The 18,269-nt window shown below is 35.5% G+C and overlaps 1 protein-coding gene across 1 annotated transcript; it reads right to left on the bottom strand.

Annotated features, from left to right (window-relative positions):
* Positions 1-525: 525 nt before the first annotated feature.
* Positions 526-16,473, bottom strand: LOC134840667 (myosin-10-like). Its single transcript, XM_063856635.1, has 9 exons — positions 12,704-16,473; positions 12,089-12,454; positions 11,838-12,005; positions 11,613-11,771; positions 10,911-11,216; positions 10,519-10,794; positions 2,770-2,915; positions 1,340-1,503; positions 526-774 (listed from the first exon to the last, which is right to left on the bottom strand). Exons 1-9 carry the CDS (start codon positions 13,118-13,120, stop codon positions 605-607), a joined length of 2,172 nt encoding a protein of 723 aa, XP_063712705.1. The 5' UTR covers positions 13,121-16,473; the 3' UTR covers positions 526-604.
* Positions 16,474-18,269: the final 1,796 nt, after the last annotated feature.

Raw genomic sequence — 18,269 nt, forward strand, 5'->3', positions numbered from 1 at the left:
TAAATGTCTTCACTTCGCTCACTTACAAATTTCGACCCCCACGCCCCCCCCCCACATCAAACAAAATTCAAAACAAAGACATATAGAAACTTGGCTTCGCATAGCCAAGCGAATGAGCAACCTGTCGAATGAGCAAAACTTTTATACAGCTTATTTAATAAGCTTCTGAAAGTAACATAAAAAAATATCTACCAGACCGTAGAGAATTAATCCCCGACCGATAGATTACGAATGCATTTTCTAGCTAGAGCTCAATTTCTTGATGATCGCAGCTTACTGCATAAAAAGAGTCAAAAATGCATGCAACTACGACAAAAAGCTTAAGCTGTTTTGGATCCCGCAAAAAACTAAGCACTGATATTGGAACTTCTATTATAAAAAAGTTGACTGGTACTATATAACACAAGCTTCGAATTAACGCCTCTCTTTCCGGAGACAAAAGAATATTCTAGTCATTTTGTGAAGAAGAAGTGATCTAGTTTAGGATATTTTGCTGTCTCTAACAAAGTTAATTTGACCAAAAATGTATTAAAATTTTTAATTGCAAAAGTTTGTGGTTCAATATTTTACAGATACATCTGCTGAATTATAAAGCTTTCAAGAATCATAGCAATGTATTTGAAGTAAAAAACGAATTAGATGGTAGATTCAACTTCCTCGTATCGTGACAAGTATTGCGAGGAAAGACGAAGCCAGTAGGCACTCTGGGTATTGATATGGCAGCGATGTTTGGGTTATCAAATGCTCGATTTCTTCTGTGGAAACTTCTTCGATCTAAGCAAAACATCTGGCTGTAAAACATTAAGCCTAATCCTGGCCTACAATTCTTGCCTAGAAATTATCAGGATCTCTTTAACTATATCACCTCTTGGGTACCCAGTAACGAATATCCCCCACTACCTATGAAGAAATATATCAACGGTTAAGCATGTCAGATTTTTAAACCTAGTAACGAATCTCCCCACCTTTTGCAAAAGGGGGGATATAGTTGAAGAGATCCAAAATTTTTTCTGTGAAATCGCTTCAAATTCGCATGCGCGATTGCCAAATCAACTAAGAATTCATTGCCCCAATACTGCTGTTGTATATTTAGATAGTTTAATGAATCTAAAATCGAATTCAACGATTCAACTAAACAAGTGAGGAAATCAGCCCCATCTCCCTAGAATCAGTCCCTGATTAGAACTTTTTATCAATCCGCATAAAATCAGAGCATAATTACAATTAGCATGTTCCGAGCTGATACGATAATTTCATTAAAGAAAAGTGCGTTTTAGAATCATCAAACTTTACTCGGCATTTTAGAGATTTTGAACGTGTGACTTGTTTTGTTACTCACTGCTGTCGGTTTGAAATAACATGTTTTCAATCTGATTCCTCAACTCATTCGACTCCTGCTCTCGTCTGTTCACAATTAAGTTCAATGAGTTCACTTTGTCTTCTCTGTCTGCTGTGTCATTCAGTGACGACTGCAGTGCCCTTTTGAGCGATTCGTTCTCATTTCTAAAGACAAACTGATCGCTCAAATTTAAATTTATACACCAGGAAAAAATCGAAGACTAGATTAGTTTAGCTAGTTATGGCAACGGGCTAATCTGCCCCTCGTTCAAGCCTTTGCATAATTTTCGAGCATATAGAACGGGCCTTGCGACTTTAAATTGTTTTTTCAAAGATGAGGCAAAAATCGATTTACAAAAACCAATTTATGTCTGGTTTTTCTGTAAGCTACTTAATAATTTCTGATACTGATCAGGAAAAAAACTGTTTTATTGACCTTATTAACATGTTTAACACAGAGGCAAAGCTGAGCTTCGCACCATTTGCGATACAAATATGAATGACTAAATCAAACGGGGAAAAAATCAAAAAATCGTTTTGCCAATAAAAATTGCAACAAAAGCCTAATATATCCGGAACAAAAACACCTGCACCATTAATATATCATGTGAATGCTATACAGAAGCCAAGTTGTCAAAAAAGTCCTTTCTGCCTTCAAACCTTTGCCGTTTCAAGCATTTGTTTTACCTCTAAGCCAGATGCGCGGAATGGTTGATTGGATTTGAATCTACAATTACCAAGCGGAAACAAAGCCGAAAAACCTGAGCAGAAACCCTTCATGCCGAAAAGAAAATCAAAAAATTCTCAACTTATAAAAAATGTAAAAAGTCCCTTTTCCCCTCAGAGCACATACACGCCCACAAAAAATTTTCGAATGTAACGACGCAATAAGAGGCCACTAAGTCGATATTAATTGAGCCGAATTTTTTTTAAGCCGATAAAAAAGACAAAAAAATTTAAAAAGTGAAATTTTAACAAATCGAGCTGTTTAAAATGCTACAAACAACTGCAGTGAAAATTGTTTACAGCTTAAATAAACAATTCTTAGATGAGGCAACTAAGCCGACAAAACATGAGCAGACAAATAATAGGCCAAATTTTTTTTGAACCGGAACATTTACCCTTAGAAAAAAACTGTCCTGGTCACATTCGAAACCAGGACCTTTGACGTCCCAGTATTCGTTACCATCAGGCTAAATGTGCGACACTGCAAAATTTGAATTCATTATGAACCAAGTTACCACCAGGAGCCAGGAGACTAATGAGTCCTGCCGACAAAATTGTTTACGGGAAAAAAGAACTAGCACCCGGTTGCAAAACCCTTGCTATCGCAAGGGTAAACATTTAAAGTATTTCTTCAAACAATTCGTTTTTTCAACAATTGCATATTATTTATTCAGTTGCAATCAATCATTATTCTGAACCGAGTACCTCACACACTGCAACTGCATGTCCAACTCATCCATCACCATTCTCTCTTCTCTCAGTTTCTTCTCCAATTCCACAGACAAATCCATCTTGTTCTTCACCTTCTCCGAACCCACTTCAATCAAATCTATCACAGTGTTCTCCTTGTCCTTAAAACAACAAGCATTGGTTAGTAGATAACCGCTTAGTTGGCCGAAGCAATTTTTCTCAAATCTCACTTTTCGGCACTGAAATTTTTCATGCAGCAGGTTAACTCTAAATCCAGATCATAACAAGGGCGGTTTAGTGGAAAACCAGACCCCCACCCACAATTAGCACCGAGGGTTTCCAGCTATCTTAATAATCATCTATTTAAAAAATGCAAAACGATCTTTTTTGCCTTACATGATGGCTCGGAAAATTTTTCCCACGATTTTCAGACAACATTATGGTACCATAAAATAGAGATGATTAATCTTTGCATCGAAAAAATTTCCTTGAAAAACAAAACAATTAGTAAAAACAGCCAACAAACAGTTGGAAAATTTCGATGGTCTGAGAAAAAAAATATCAACCAGCAGCTCTTCGCAATAGCCTTTTGTTCAGCTGGTAATACTTAAATTAAAATATATTTTAGAAATTTTAAGTCAATCAATTTTTTCGCCCCATTTCCATTTTCGTTACTAGAGGGCGTAGTTGTCTTCCTTTTAGCAAATAAAAACGAATCGAAACTGTGAAAAATCAGATTTGATTGTACAAAATTTTTAAGCGTTTGAAAAAACTAACAAACAACCTATATTTCTCACAGAATCAGATCGATAAACAAGTTCAATTAACTTGAATTCAACAAAACGTTCAGTCGAACATATAGTGAAAACTGCATGCAAAGGAATTCGCCTTAAAATTATAGCATCTCTGAGGAATTAAAACATTTAAAAAATCGAAGACAGACGCGAAGCGTGAAAAAATATATAGATGAGCCAAAATTGTTGTAATTCTCGATAACAGATGACTATGCGCCCAGCTTAGGCTGGAGACACCTGTTTGATATTTATAAATTTGTCATACTGATCCAAGATGAAAAGGTATTTTGAAAAATTGGACTTTGTCCAAAACATTAGTTTCTATACAAAATGAAAGAGAAGTGAAAATTTTTGAGAATTTGGAACTTTGCCAAGGACATAAAAATTTTCGGTCGGAAAATTGCCGAGTTGCCTTTTCTACAAGAAAAACTCTGGCAACCATTTCTTTCGATTGAACCGTTCATCTAAGATTTGATAGGGTAGTTTCTACGAAAATGAAAAATTTTCTAAGAAATGGTCAAGTTCAATATCTTGACTTTCAGAAATCTATAACTTATTTTCAGCAAAAAGAAAGTCTTGGCCGCTTAAGCAGTGAAGATTTCCAAAAACGGATTTTTCGATTGAACGCTTAACTTAAGAATTGGCAGGATACCTTTTGAGAAATGCCATTAAAAGTTCCAAAAATGGAGACAGTTTCAAAACATTGACTTTTTTGAAGGCCCTAACTTTTTTCTTAGAAAAAAATGGGTTTAGCCTATTATTAAGGTAGGTTTCCAAAACCTGTTGTTTCGATTTCCTTTGCATCGGCAGGGGGTCAAATTATGATCATATTCAACTCAGCGGACAAACCAGAATGAAAAAAAAATCATTAAGGAAACAAAAACAGAAAACAAATTTACTGGTTTAAATTTGAAAAAAAATAAAGACCAGCTATTTTAAACAGCATGGAAAGCTCTGTTGTAATTCTCGATAACAGATGACTATGCGCCCAGCTTAGGCTGGAGACACCTGTTTGATATTTATAAATTTGTCATACTGATCCAAGATGAAAAGGTATTTTGAAAAATTGAACTTTGTCCAAAACCTTAGTTTCTATACAAAATGAAAGAGAAGTGAAAATTTTTGAGAATTTGGAACTTTGCCAAGGACATAAAAATTTTCGGTCGGAAAATTGCCGAGTTGCCTTTTCTACAAGAAAAACTCTGGCAACCATTTCTTTCGATTGAACCGTTCATCTAAGATTTGATAGGGTAGTTTCTACGAAAATGAAAAATTTTCTAAGAAATGGTCAAGTTCAATATCTTGACTTTCAGAAATCTATAACTTATTTTCAGCAAAAAGAAAGTCTTGGCCGCTTAAGCAGTGAAGATTTCCAAAAACGGATTTTTCGATTGAACGCTTAACTTAAGAATTGGCAGGATACCTTTTGAGAAATGCCATTAAAAGTTCCAAAAATGGAGACAGTTTCAAAACATTGACTTTTTTGAAGGCCCTAACTTTTTTCTTAGAAAAAAATGGGTTTAGCCTATTATTAAGGTAGGTTTCCAAAACCTGTTGTTTCGATTTCCTTTGCATCGGCAGGGGGTCAAATTATGATCATATTCAACTCAGCGGACAAACCAGAATGAAAAAAAAAATCATTAAGGAAACAAAAACAGAAAACAAATTTACTGGTTTAAATTTGAAAAAAAATAAAGACCAGCTATTTTAAACAGCATGGAAAGCTCTGTTGTAATTCTCGATAACAGATGACTATGCGCCCAGCTTAGGCTGGAGACACCTGTTTGATATTTATAAATTTGTCATACTGATCCAAGATGAAAAGGTATTTTGAAAAATTGAACTTTGTCCAAAACCTTAGTTTCTATACAAAATGAAAGAGAAGTGAAAATTTTTGAGAATTTGGAACTTTGCCAAGGACATAAAAATTTTCGGTCGGAAAATTGCCGAGTTGCCTTTTCTACAAGAAAAACTCTGGCAACCATTTCTTTCGATTGAACCGTTCATCTAAGATTTGATAGGGTAGTTTCTACGAAAATGAAAAATTTTCTAAGAAATGGTCAAGTTCAATATCTTGACTTTCAGAAATCTATAACTTATTTTCAGCAAAAAGAAAGTCTTGGCCGCTTAAGCAGTGAAGATTTCCAAAAACGGATTTTTCGATTGAACGCTTAACTTAAGAATTGGCAGGATACCTTTTGAGAAATGCCATTAAAAGTTCCAAAAATGGAGACAGTTTCAAAACATTGACTTTTTTGAAGGCCCTAACTTTTTTCTTAGAAAAAAATGGGTTTAGCCTATTATTAAGGTAGGTTTCCAAAACCTGTTGTTTCGATTTCCTTTGCATCGGCAGGGGGTCAAATTATGATCATATTCAACTCAGCGGACAAACCAGAATGAAAAAAAAAATCATTAAGGAAACAAAAACAGAAAACAAATTTACTGGTTTAAATTTGAAAAAAAATAAAGACCAGCTATTTTAAACAGCATGGAAAGCTCTGTTGTAATTCTCGATAACAGATGACTATGCGCCCAGCTTAGGCTGGAGACACCTGTTTGATATTTATAAATTTGTCATACTGATCCAAGATGAAAAGGTATTTTGAAAAATTGAACTTTGTCCAAAACCTTAGTTTCTATACAAAATGAAAGAGAAGTGAAAATTTTTGAGAATTTGGAACTTTGCCAAGGACATAAAAATTTTCGGTCGGAAAATTGCCGAGTTGCCTTTTCTACAAGAAAAACTCTGGCAACCATTTCTTTCGATTGAACCGTTCATCTAAGATTTGATAGGGTAGTTTCTACGAAAATGAAAAATTTTCTAAGAAATGGTCAAGTTCAATATCTTGACTTTCAGAAATCTATAACTTATTTTCAGCAAAAAGAAAGTCTTGGCCGCTTAAGCAGTGAAGATTTCCAAAAACGGATTTTTCGATTGAACGCTTAACTTAAGAATTGGCAGGATACCTTTTGAGAAATGCCATTAAAAGTTCCAAAAATGGAGACAGTTTCAAAACATTGACTTTTTTGAAGGCCCTAACTTTTTTCTTAGAAAAAAATGGGTTTAGCCTATTATTAAGGTAGGTTTCCAAAACCTGTTGTTTCGATTTCCTTTGCATCGGCAGGGGGTCAAATTATGATCATATTCAACTCAGCGGACAAACCAGAATGAAAAAAAAAATCATTAAGGAAACAAAAACAGAAAACAAATTTACTGGTTTAAATTTGAAAAAAAAATAAAGACCAGCTATTTTAAACAGCATGGAAAGCTCTGTTGTAATTCTCGATAACAGATGACTATGCGCCCAGCTTAGGCTGGAGACACCTGTTTGATATTTATAAATTTGTCATACTGATCCAAGATGAAAAGGTATTTTGAAAAATTGAACTTTGTCCAAAACCTTAGTTTCTATACAAAATGAAAGAGAAGTGAAAATTTTTGAAAATTTGGAACTTTGCCAAGGACATAAAAATTTTCGGTCGGAAAATTGCCGAGTTGCCTTTTCTACAAGAAAAACTCTGGCAACCATTTCTTTCGATTGAACCGTTCATCTAAGATTTGATAGGGTAGTTTCTACGAAAATGAAAAATTTTCTAAGAAATGGTCAAGTTCAATATCTTGACTTTCAGAAATCTATAACTTATTTTCAGCAAAAAGAAAGTCTTGGCCGCTTAAGCAGTGAAGATTTCCAAAAACGGATTTTTCGATTGAACGCTTAACTTAAGAATTGGCAGGATACCTTTTGAGAAATGCCATTAAAAGTTCCAAAAATGGAGACAGTTTCAAAACATTGACTTTTTTGAAGGCCCTAACTTTTTTCTTAGAAAAAATTGGGTTTAGCCTATTATTAAGGTAGGTTTCCAAAACCTGTTGTTTCGATTTACTTTGCGTCGGCAGGGGGTCAAATTATGATCATATTCAACTCAGCGGACAAACCAGAATGAAAAAAAAATCATTAAGGAAACAAAAACAGAAAACAAATTTACTGGTTTAAATTTGAAAAAAAAAATAAAGACCAGCTATTTTAAACAGCATGGAAAGCTCTGTTGTAATTCTCGATAACAGATGACTATGCGCCCAGCTTAGGCTGGAGACACCTGTTTGATATTTATAAATTTGTCATACTGATCCAAGATGAAAAGGTATTTTGAAAAATTGAACTTTGTCCAAAACCTTAGTTTCTATACAAAATGAAAGAGAAGTGAAAATTTTTGAGAATTTGGAACTTTGCCAAGGACATAAAAATTTTCGGTCGGAAAATTGCCGAGTTGCCTTTTCTACAAGAAAAACTCTGGCAACCATTTCTTTCGATTGAACCGTTCATCTAAGATTTGATAGGGTAGTTTCTACGAAAATGAAAAATTTTCTAAGAAATGGTCAAGTTCAATATCTTGACTTTCAGAAATCTATAACTTATTTTCAGCAAAAAGAAAGTCTTGGCCGCTTAAGCAGTGAAGATTTCCAAAAACGGATTTTTCGATTGAACGCTTAACTTAAGAATTGGCAGGATACCTTTTGAGAAATGCCATTAAAAGTTCCAAAAATGGAGACAGTTTCAAAACATTGACTTTTTTGAAGGCCCTAACTTTTTTCTTAGAAAAAATTGGGTTTAGCCTATTATTAAGGTAGGTTTCCAAAACCTGTTGTTTCGATTTACTTTGCGTCGGCAGGGGGTCAAATTATGATCATATTCAACTCAGCGGACAAACCAGAATGAAAAAAAAAATCATTAAGGAAACAAAAACAGAAAACAAATTTACTGGTTTAAATTTGAAAAAAAAATAAAGACCAGCTATTTTAAACAGCATGGAAAGCTCTGTTGTAATTCTCGATAACAAATGACTATGCGCCCAGCTTAGGCTGGAGACACCTGTTTGATATTTATAAATTTGTCATACTGATCCAAGATGAAAAGGTATTTTGAAAAATTGAACTTTGTCCAAAACCTTAGTTTCTATACAAAATGAAAGAGAAGTGAAAATTTTTGAGAATTTGGAACTTTGCCAAGGACATAAAAATTTTCGGTCGAAAAATTACCGAGTTGCCTTTTCTACAAGAAAAACTCTGGCAACCATTTCTTTCGATTGAACCATTCATCTAAGATTTGATAGGGTAGTTTCTACGAAAATGAAAAATTTTCTAAGAAATGGTCAAAGTTCAATATCTTGACTTTCAGAAATCTATAACTTATTTTCAGCAAAAAGAAAGTCTTGGCCGCTTAAGCAGTGAAGATTTCCAAAAACGGATTTTTCGATTGAACGCTTAACTTAAGAATTGGCAGGATACCTTTTGAGAAATGCCATTAAAAATTCCAAAAATGGGACTGTTTCAAAACATTGACTTTTTTGAAGGCCCTAACTTTTTTCTTAGAAAAAATTGGGTTTAGCCTATTATTAAGGTAGGTTTCCAAAACCTGTTGTTTCGATTAAACTCTTGATATCAGATTTGGCAGAATAGGTATCGAGAAGAATTTCCATAGAAAGTGGAAAAAATCAAAAACTCAATTTTTCCGAGAATCATAGCATTTTATGAATTCCAGACCTGAGGCTGCAAAAGCAACTGCGTTGCCTCCGAGCCAAGTGACAAGGAACCTGGAAGTTAATAGGGTTCAATAATAAAGTAAGTTCAATTTTTTATAAGGAAAATTGCGTACGGGAAAAAGCCTGGTTCCCGATTACAAGACACTTGCTCTCGCAAGAGTAATTACACACAAAATGCAAGATCTCAGAAGCTAAAAAGTTTCGGAGCATTATCATTTCACGGTGGATTTAGTGCCTGTTTTCCGGCCAGGTAAAAATTAATTGTTTTTGGTATTTAAAAAAAATTATAATACCTTCACCGGTTTTGCAGTCAACATAAAGTTGATCTTTTTCAAAAATTAATGAAAATCAGAATATCTTTAAAAGTATAACGCTTCAGCATCTTATCTTTGGGATAGCAATCGCAAACTATTTTTGTGTCAGGCAGCTTTTAAAAAACTCAATACACTTATCTACACATGCATAGTAAGTACTAGCGATCTTAAGAAATATATACAGTAGCACTTTATCAAGTTTTTCAAGAGTATAATGTCTCTAACTCGGTGTGCGAAGCAAATGATCACATCTTTAACCTTTTCGAAAAACATTTCAAGTAAAAAAAAAACATTTCGCTCAGCAGATTTAGCATTTTATTCTCTATTTGGAATTGAATTTCCCTTTATTTTGCCTTCGCATAAATGATTGTTGAAAATCAAATTATAGACACTTTGATTAAAAAAATTTAACCATTGACAGCTTATGTGTTAGTATATCCATAACTTCAATCATTAAAAAATTTCAATATTAACAGCCCATTTGTTCATATATCCACAACGCTGTCTTAAAAAAACGTCTGACAAGGCAAGCTACGGCGAATAGGACGTTCTGGCTGAAAGCAATCTTAACACAGAGGCGAAGTTGCACTTCGCATACATAAGCAAAATATGACCGATAACGCTACTGGGAAAAACTGAATGAATAAAACTTTGAGTCTGCAAAATTTGTTAAGTGACGCACGCCAATTATGAGTCTACATAACTGCTAACTGACGCAAGCCAATTATGACGCATTAGCAGTACCAGCCAGTTTGAAAAAAAAAGAAATTTACCAACTAACATGCCTCTATTTATAGAGCGGACGCATTGCAACTAGTATACGAAAAAGTTCATTTAAAAGTATCCGACCCTGCCCAGATACCTTGAAGCTAAATAGATATTTGTAATATAATAGTCTTTGTAAAAATCCTGAGCATTGGCTGTACTTAATAGCTGGTTATTGGTCAAAATGAACACTTTCAAAATGAACACAATTTGTCGCAGTATATTTGCGGCTTAGGTTGGAAAAAAAGATTTCATACTATAACACAAACTTTGTTTGTGTAAAAAAAGTTACTACAAGATCGCAAGAACTACACTCAACCAGCATAAAAATAAAAGCATCCATATCTTACTTGTAGTTCCCTAGTGAGAAACGACACTTTGATCTCGAGAGAATTCTTATCCGCAGTCACTTCTGACAGTCTGTGTTCCAAATTTCTTCTCTCCTCTCTGCTTCTTTTCAACAAATTCAGACTCATTAATTCCTGTTCATGTACACTTGTTCGGTCTTCTTCGAAACAGTTTAAAGTATCTTCTATGCGGGAAGTTTTGAGGACAGATTTGGAGTGTATGCTTTCTGAGGCTGCTTTCACAGAGGCTTCTAATTCGTTTTGAAGCTGCATAATTTCCTAAAAAGACATGCATGGTAGGACCCCATACTGCTTATGAAAACATCGGAAGCGTAACAACCAGTAGTAATACTACACTAAATTTTATTTTTGAACATCAAGTTCTGGGTACTGACCTGATTGGCACGTTCTAACTCTTCGCTTAGATGACTTCGTTTCTCTTGCTCGTACAATAACGCCTTGGATTTCTTCTCCAAATCTCTCTTCAATTCAGTGTCTGTCCTCGTTTTACGATTGGACTCCAATTCTGCTTCCAAAAACTCGAGTCTCTCACAGTTCTCTTTATACTTTTTCTCTAGCTCGTTGTGCCTGTATTCGAATTCTCTCAGATTGTTAAATTTATTTTCTATTTCACATTTCTCCTCAACAACTTCGTCGTATTTGGTCGTTGAGTCCGACAGCTGTTGTTCCAGGAATCGAATCTGATCAAAATACATAAACATTATAGACCAGTTCTAGTTATGAGTCATAAGCCCACAAATCTCAAGTACAGTAAAGGTCACAGGTATTTATAACAAACATGACACGGGGAAAAATTGCGTTCTCTTAAACGTGGCGTTGTGGCGCATCGGTAGCGATGTTGCCCAGCAATCATATGATTGCGGGTTCAAATCGCTCGTGCGCTGCTATTTATAAGGTGAGCTCTTGTAAGATAGCCATAGCTTAGTTAACCTTAAATAATTTACCTCTGGATTAGGCTGGCTAACTAAGTTAAAACAACAGAAACTTTACAATGAACACAAATCACATGCAACATCTTCGTCAAAAAACGTTCAAACATTGAATAAGTAGATCGTTGAATAACCTCACGTACTAACCTGTTCTTCTAAGGCTGCAATGCTCACTTCCGTGGATTCTCTCTCTTGTTCCAGTTGTCTAGCCAAAGACTCCACTTCTGACTCACGCGATACCAACTGCAGCTTCACTCTTTTCAATTCCTCTTTCTCAGAAGATCGCGAATTCGATGATTTTTCAGCCTAACAATAAACTTAATTTTAATTAACACAATCGCCTTCAGGGCAAATTTGTTGTATGACTTTAACCTTTTTCTGAAGCTCTGCGATTACTTTGTTGCTTTCTGTTTTGTTACTTTGAAGCGTGGAAATTTCCTCCGCAAGCTTCTTATTCTTTTTCTCCAGATCGCTTCGTTTTTTCTGTTCAGCTTTTCTGATTTCTTCGATATCATGCAATTTATCTTTCTCCATTTTCACCTGTCGAATTCAAAGTTAATCATTCAAATTTAACATAATTTTTTTTGCAAATCATTGACTTTCGGTGTTACGTCAAACATTACCTTCAAATTTTTCAAAGTTGCGATTTCGGCTTCCATTCTTTTCACAGTGCTAGTCCTTTCTTTCAGCTGATTGGTTAGTTTATCAATTATATCTTTGTCTTTGGAAAATGACTGCATCGCTCTAGTTTCGCTCAATTTCAATTCTTTCATTTTTCCTTCAAGACCGTCGATTTTATTTTTTAGATAAGTAATTTCATCAGATTTTCGTTTCATCGTGTCTTTAGATAATTTCAGCTCTGAATCGGTGGCGATCAATTTCTCTTTAAGCTTTTCCTGGTCCTTTATCAAATCCTTTTTCTTACGTTCCAACTTCTGAATTACTTCGAGGTTCTTCTCTGTCGGAGCATGTGTAGTATTTTGGTCCGCCTAAAACAAAAAAACTTCATTTGCTTAAACAATAAATGTGTTTCATATTATTTAAAAGGTTTTTGCGAAGGATAACTGCGAAAATCAACTATCTATAACTTTATTTGAACTTTTTGAGTTGATGTTTGAGAATTTTTGCATCAGTATCGATACGTACTTAAACAAAAGTTCCTAAAACTTTTCATATAATTCATTTTAAAAAAAACCTACGAATTCATAAACTCATTTTTCAAACTAAAAGCAACTTACAATTCCATTTGATTCAATTGGTTCATCGAGATACATCTGGGCATCTCTCATCAGGGCATTAATTTCTTCATTTTCTCTGTTCAATTGATCTATTTCTCTGTTCAGAGCTACTTCTGTATTTTCTTTCTCATCTAACTTCTGCTCCAAGTCTTGAATAGTTTTACGTAACACGTCAATTTCAGCAGTAGCCTGGTTATCAACACCACCATTCTGTGCTAGATGCAGTTCACCCTCTAGAATGTCAATTTCCTCTTCTAAACTCAACAGTTCTCGCTCTTTGTCTTCTTTATACTCTTCAAACTCTTTCAACAACTCTTCGTATCTTGACTCTTCCATCGCTGCAGCTTGATTCGTCTGCTGACCTGACTTAAAACTAGAAAGCCGGTTTCGACTTACAGGTATTTTCGACGACGACATTCTTGAACATTGAGAAGTTTTCAAATTCTTCGTGAAGTTGTGCGATCTTGTTTTGATTATGACTGTCAATAATCGCAATGCACAGACTAATGTTGAACATCTTATTCAGCTTCAATAGATCCTCGAGTTTGACAAAATCACTTGAGCCGAATAACACGCCTGCTGTAATTGATATTATAAGCAACCGCTGAAAAGCTACGCGTACATATTTTGTGTTAAGAAAAATTACAACGTAAAACTGGCATTAACCGTAAAAACAGACTACGCTACATGTAAAGATGAGTTAAACTTTTGACTTCAACTTAATTACATGTAGAAGTGTTCTACATAATAACCGACCATGAAAAACGAAACTTCTTCACTAAACTTCTGAATTTTAGTGAAAAATGCTAATACAGAGGCGAAGCTGAGCTTCGCGCCACTTACAATTCGAAAATGAATGACTATGATTGAAATGAAATCAGAAAAAAAAACGATTTTAGTCGAAAAAAAATTGCACAAGCCCAAAATATCCGGAACAAAATTACCTGCACCGTTATTAACTTTACTAAAAACTTTCCGAATGCTAGAATTTAGTCCAACTTTCAAAAAACTCTTTTATGTGGGGACTAAGTCAGCAAAAATAAGCAGACAGACGATAATCTAAAATAACCGAAAACCTTCAATTTGCAAAACAAACAGGTCCCACCTTGAATCGAACTCCTGGGCTTTGTCGTCTCAAGCATCAGTGCTATTACAACTTGGAAGACAGCTGAAAATTCAGAAAAAATCGGGCTACGGGAATCAAGCCGACAAAAATTGAAAGACCGGCGATAGTCCGAAAAACCACAAACCAATTTTGCAAAAAAAAAACAGGTCTACGTCGAATTCGAGCCACAAGCCTTTGCCGTCTCAAGCAGGTGTGCTGACTCTGAGCCACATCATCCGAATAGTTGAAAATAAATTTATAAAAATGTTCAAAAAATTGCTTAAGGGTTTTTTCATTTCAAACTCGAAGCTTTAGAGTGTAAAAAAGGCGTATTAAAAAACGTGTGTTAAATATCCTTTTATCGTGTTATTTTCTTCGAATTTAATTTGATAATCAATTTCATGGAATTTCATGAAAAAAAAACACCCGGCACATAAGCCGACAAAAATTGGGGCGAAATCAAGAAACCTACAAAACTCCTGGGCTGTGCTATTACAACTTGGAAGACAGCTGAAAATTCAGCAAAAAATCGGGCTACGGGAATCAAGCCGACAAAAATTGAAAGACCGGCGATAGTCCGAAAAACCACAAAAAACCAATTTTGCAAAAAAAACAGGTCTACGTCGAATTCGAGCCACAAGCCTTTGCCGTCTCAAGCAGGTGTGCTGACTCTGAGCCACATCATCCGAATAGTTGAAAATAAATTTATAAAACTGTTCAAAAAATTGCTTAAGGGTTTTTTCATTTCAAACTCGAAGCTTTAGAGTGTAAAAAAGGCGTATTAAAAAACGTGTGTTAAATATCCTTTTATCGTGTTATTTTCTTCGAATTTAATTTGATAATCAATTTCATGGAATTTCATGAAAAAAAAACACCCGGCACATAAGCCGACAAAAATTGGGGCGAAATCAAGAAACCTACAAAAAAACAATTTACAACTGAAAAGTTTTTTACCAGTACTTCTAGAAACGCATTAACTCTAGGCACTGTTAAACGCACAACGTATTGAAAAAAGGATCTCGAAATTGGAGATCAACTCGTGAACAAAGTTTTTTACGGGAACAAAAAAAAACGATTAAAATACCATCTACAGTAGCCGATTAAAACTATCAGGGAGTGAATTTTTTCATTTATGATAGGTATGTTCCTTATAAGTTATAAGCATTGTGATGTGGTTACGAACATTTCGTTCGAGAATACAATTTAACATATCGCACATTTTGAACCTTTTACAATAAGTTTTTTTATGAATCCATTTTTATTTTAAAACTGCGAGTGAATTATGATTCCGAAATCACCAAATTTTTAATTTTGACTCAAATGATTTTCAATTTGAATGAACCCCGTCCATAAAAGCAATCACCGGTAGGAATTAGATATTTGGGAACATTTATCGAGCGGCAACTAAGCCGAAAAAACTTGCGTACCCTTTCGAGACGTTTTTCATTTGTTATCAGTTCAGTTTAGTTCTTTTTCTGATCTTTTAGGCGTTTTGTCGCCTTTATCGATCAGCTCATGATGTACTCCTTTTCGATTAATTAGTCTCAAATTTATTAATTCCGCTTTTCTTCCAATGTTTGACCAGGTTGTTCTTGAAAGCGTTTAAGGTCTTCGAGTCAATTACTTCTCCTGGCACCATGTAACAATCTGTAGCTGATCTAATGGTAAAAAAGTTTTTCCGCAATTCGAATTTGGCCTTCTCCATTATCACTTTTTTTTTCATTTGTCCATGTGTCACGATTATTCGATTCGAACATGTCTTTCGTAGCTTTTGGGTCAGAACGGTTGTAACCTATTTTGAAAATTTCGATCATTGTTCCTCACCTTCTGCAGTATTCAAGTGACAATAGTTCTAGTTTCTTCAAATTAATTCGTCTGGAAGTTTCTGAGTCATAATTTTGATTTAGCCATGTACGTTTTGAATATAAAACTAAAAATATTTTGGGACTAAATTTTCAGTGTTAAATCCCTGCTCCTAAACTCATCGCGCGTGTTCAAGCCCGGTTCTCTTTCCTGATATGTATTGCCTCTAGTGTTAGCAATTTTGTTTGGTTGTTTGACCTATCTATAATTTCCCAACTAAGATCTGCGCTATTTCCCTCAAGTTGGCATTGCTGAAGGTGGAGGCCTACCGGTGAGTCGACTTTCTTATGTTCCTTAATTCTAGTGGTCAAATGTCGAACAGTTTATCCGACATAGTTGGAAGTGCATCCACTACATGACAGTTTATGAACCACTCTTGACTTGAGGTCATTAGAAAATGCTGACTTCAAGGATGGTAAACCTGATTCTAGTTTTCTTAGGGTGAAAACCACTTGAACGTTAGTTAATTTTCGTAACCTGTTAGCAAAATATTGGCTCTGGTTACCTCTATATTGCACCATCAGCATTGGAGGCTTCACATCCTTTGGTGATTGAATTGACAAACACCTCTCACTGTCCAGGGTCTGCAGCCACCTTTGCGGACCAATTTTCAGGGTACTGATTTGTCAGCCATAGCGCCCTATTAGTTTTCATAGCCTTATCAAATTGCTCCCAGCTAGATGTACTCCTAAAAACCCTGTGTACAGTGCCTTGGATAACACTACGCTTATACTGAATTGGGCGCAGCTTCTTTAGTTCAGTATAGTCCCTGTATCTGTTGGTTTATGATACCAAATGCAAGTTACACGCCTACCCTGCGATACACTTATGTTCAAATCCAAGAACGGCAAATTCCCCTCCGAATTAGTTTTGTCTAGAGTGAACTGTAGGTTTGGATAAAGAGAATTGGCGGCATCGAGAAGACAACTCGGCTCCCCTCTGACTGTTTTAACAAGGTCATCCACATACCCGAGGAACATTTTCACCTGGAGAGTATCCTTCTCCTTGTTCTTAGCTCGGCAGCAGCTTTCACAGTACCAGACTATCTCGCTTATTGATGCGTATACGTCATCGGATTTTTTTCCTCAATTTAGATGATACAAGTTTCGGCAACTATCGCATTTAACCCCCTTTGATCTATATGTGACTTTCCTGTTGCAACATGGGCACAAGCCGTTTATGTCATTGATTTGCTGCGTATCCGTTCCCACCGGTATTTCTTGTCTTAGACCAAACTCGTACTCTTTCAGCTATAAGTTTGCCAGAATTACAGCGAGGGACGCGCCCATTGCTAAACCATCAACTTGTACATACCATTAATCATTACACTAGAAATACACTTTGCTGACCGCCATATTCAAAAGCCTTTTCATGGTTGCTCTTTGAATTTCGTTAGGAAACTCCTGGCAGTACAGCTTCTGTAAAGCAATTTCAATTGCCTCCTTCAGGGGAACGTTGGTGTACAAACTTTTCACATCAAGAGATATTATGGTTTCATCCGGATCTAGAGCAATCTTTTCAATTTTCTCTCTGGCCTCTTTAGTATTGGTTTCTATATTGGCTCCATCGATGTTGTCAAAAAACTTTGCAAGCATTTTGTTAAGATTCTCATAAGAGCTGCCTGGAAGTGTTATTACTGGTCGTAGGGGTGTCTCATCCTTGTGTAACTTTGTTAAACCGTACAAACGGGCGGGTTGCCCCGATGTTAACCTCATCTTAGAATTTAATTGATCACTTATCTCGTCTCCTTTGTTCATGACTAGTAATTCTTTGTTAAGTTCCTTCTCAATTTTCAGTATAACTTCATCAGTGGTTGCATCTTTTTTCACAAACTGAGCAAATTGCAACAAGGATTCCAGCTTTGATTCATACGTTTGTTTCCTCATTATGCAAAAACCAACCCCCTTAATAAAAGGCACAGCCAGCAACCCATTATCTTTGAGATATTTCCTAGTTTTTTCAACGGCTTTGTCTCTTGGGGTTTGCCTTACGTTTTTTGCATATGCCTTTGCCGCGGCTTCTTTTTCACATAACGTTTCACCAGATGTTTTTTGATTTTTCAATTAAAAGAGAGGAAAACGTCGATATCCGCCGAAATTTGTGTTTTGTTATATTTGTCTCTATTGGAATGCTTCGGGCCCATTGATAGCACTTCATATACCCATCCAGGCAGTTCAATGTTATCAAGTACCTTAACTGATCGCTCATTTCTCCCCCAAGAGGTTTATCTTATCTCTCGGACAATTTTTTCTAATTTTTTTCTATGGTTTTTTGATGTTGTTTTTAAGCTTGCCTCAACTTGACGCCTCACGAAGCGGAATGGATGCCCACCAGTGTTCGTCAATTTTTTTTGCACCAGTACATCTCATTAGCATCTCCTCGTAACTTTTGCTATTCTCATTTGCCCTAGAAGTTTCGGTCCTTAGTAGAATCAATTCAAAATTATGCACAGCGTGGTCCGAAAAAAAACCGTTCTCGGGGACCCTAAACTTCAAAAAGTCCGGTATTAGATCACTTTTCAGACATTTCCTCAAAAAATTTAGTCTATGTACAGATTTTTTAAAGAATTTTAAATAGTCTAACACAATTTTCCAAGTT

Source organism: Symsagittifera roscoffensis, chromosome 2, assembly GCF_963678635.1.
Source record: "Symsagittifera roscoffensis chromosome 2, txSymRosc1.1, whole genome shotgun sequence".
In the NCBI taxonomy this organism is placed as follows: domain Eukaryota; kingdom Metazoa; phylum Xenacoelomorpha; order Acoela; family Convolutidae; genus Symsagittifera; species Symsagittifera roscoffensis.

Coding starts and splice junctions, on each gene's coding strand:
- LOC134840667 (XM_063856635.1), bottom strand. CDS start 13,120: ATGTCGTCGTCGAAAATACCTGTAAGTCGAAACCGGCTTTCTAGTTTT. Junction 11,772..11,837: donor TCGCAGAGCTTCAGAAAAAG/GTTAAAGTCATA, acceptor GTTTATTGTTAG/GCTGAAAAATCATCGAATTC. Junction 775..1,339: donor GTTATTTCAAACCGACAGCA/GTGAGTAACAAA, acceptor TGTTTTGCTTAG/ATCGAAGAAGTTTCCACAGA.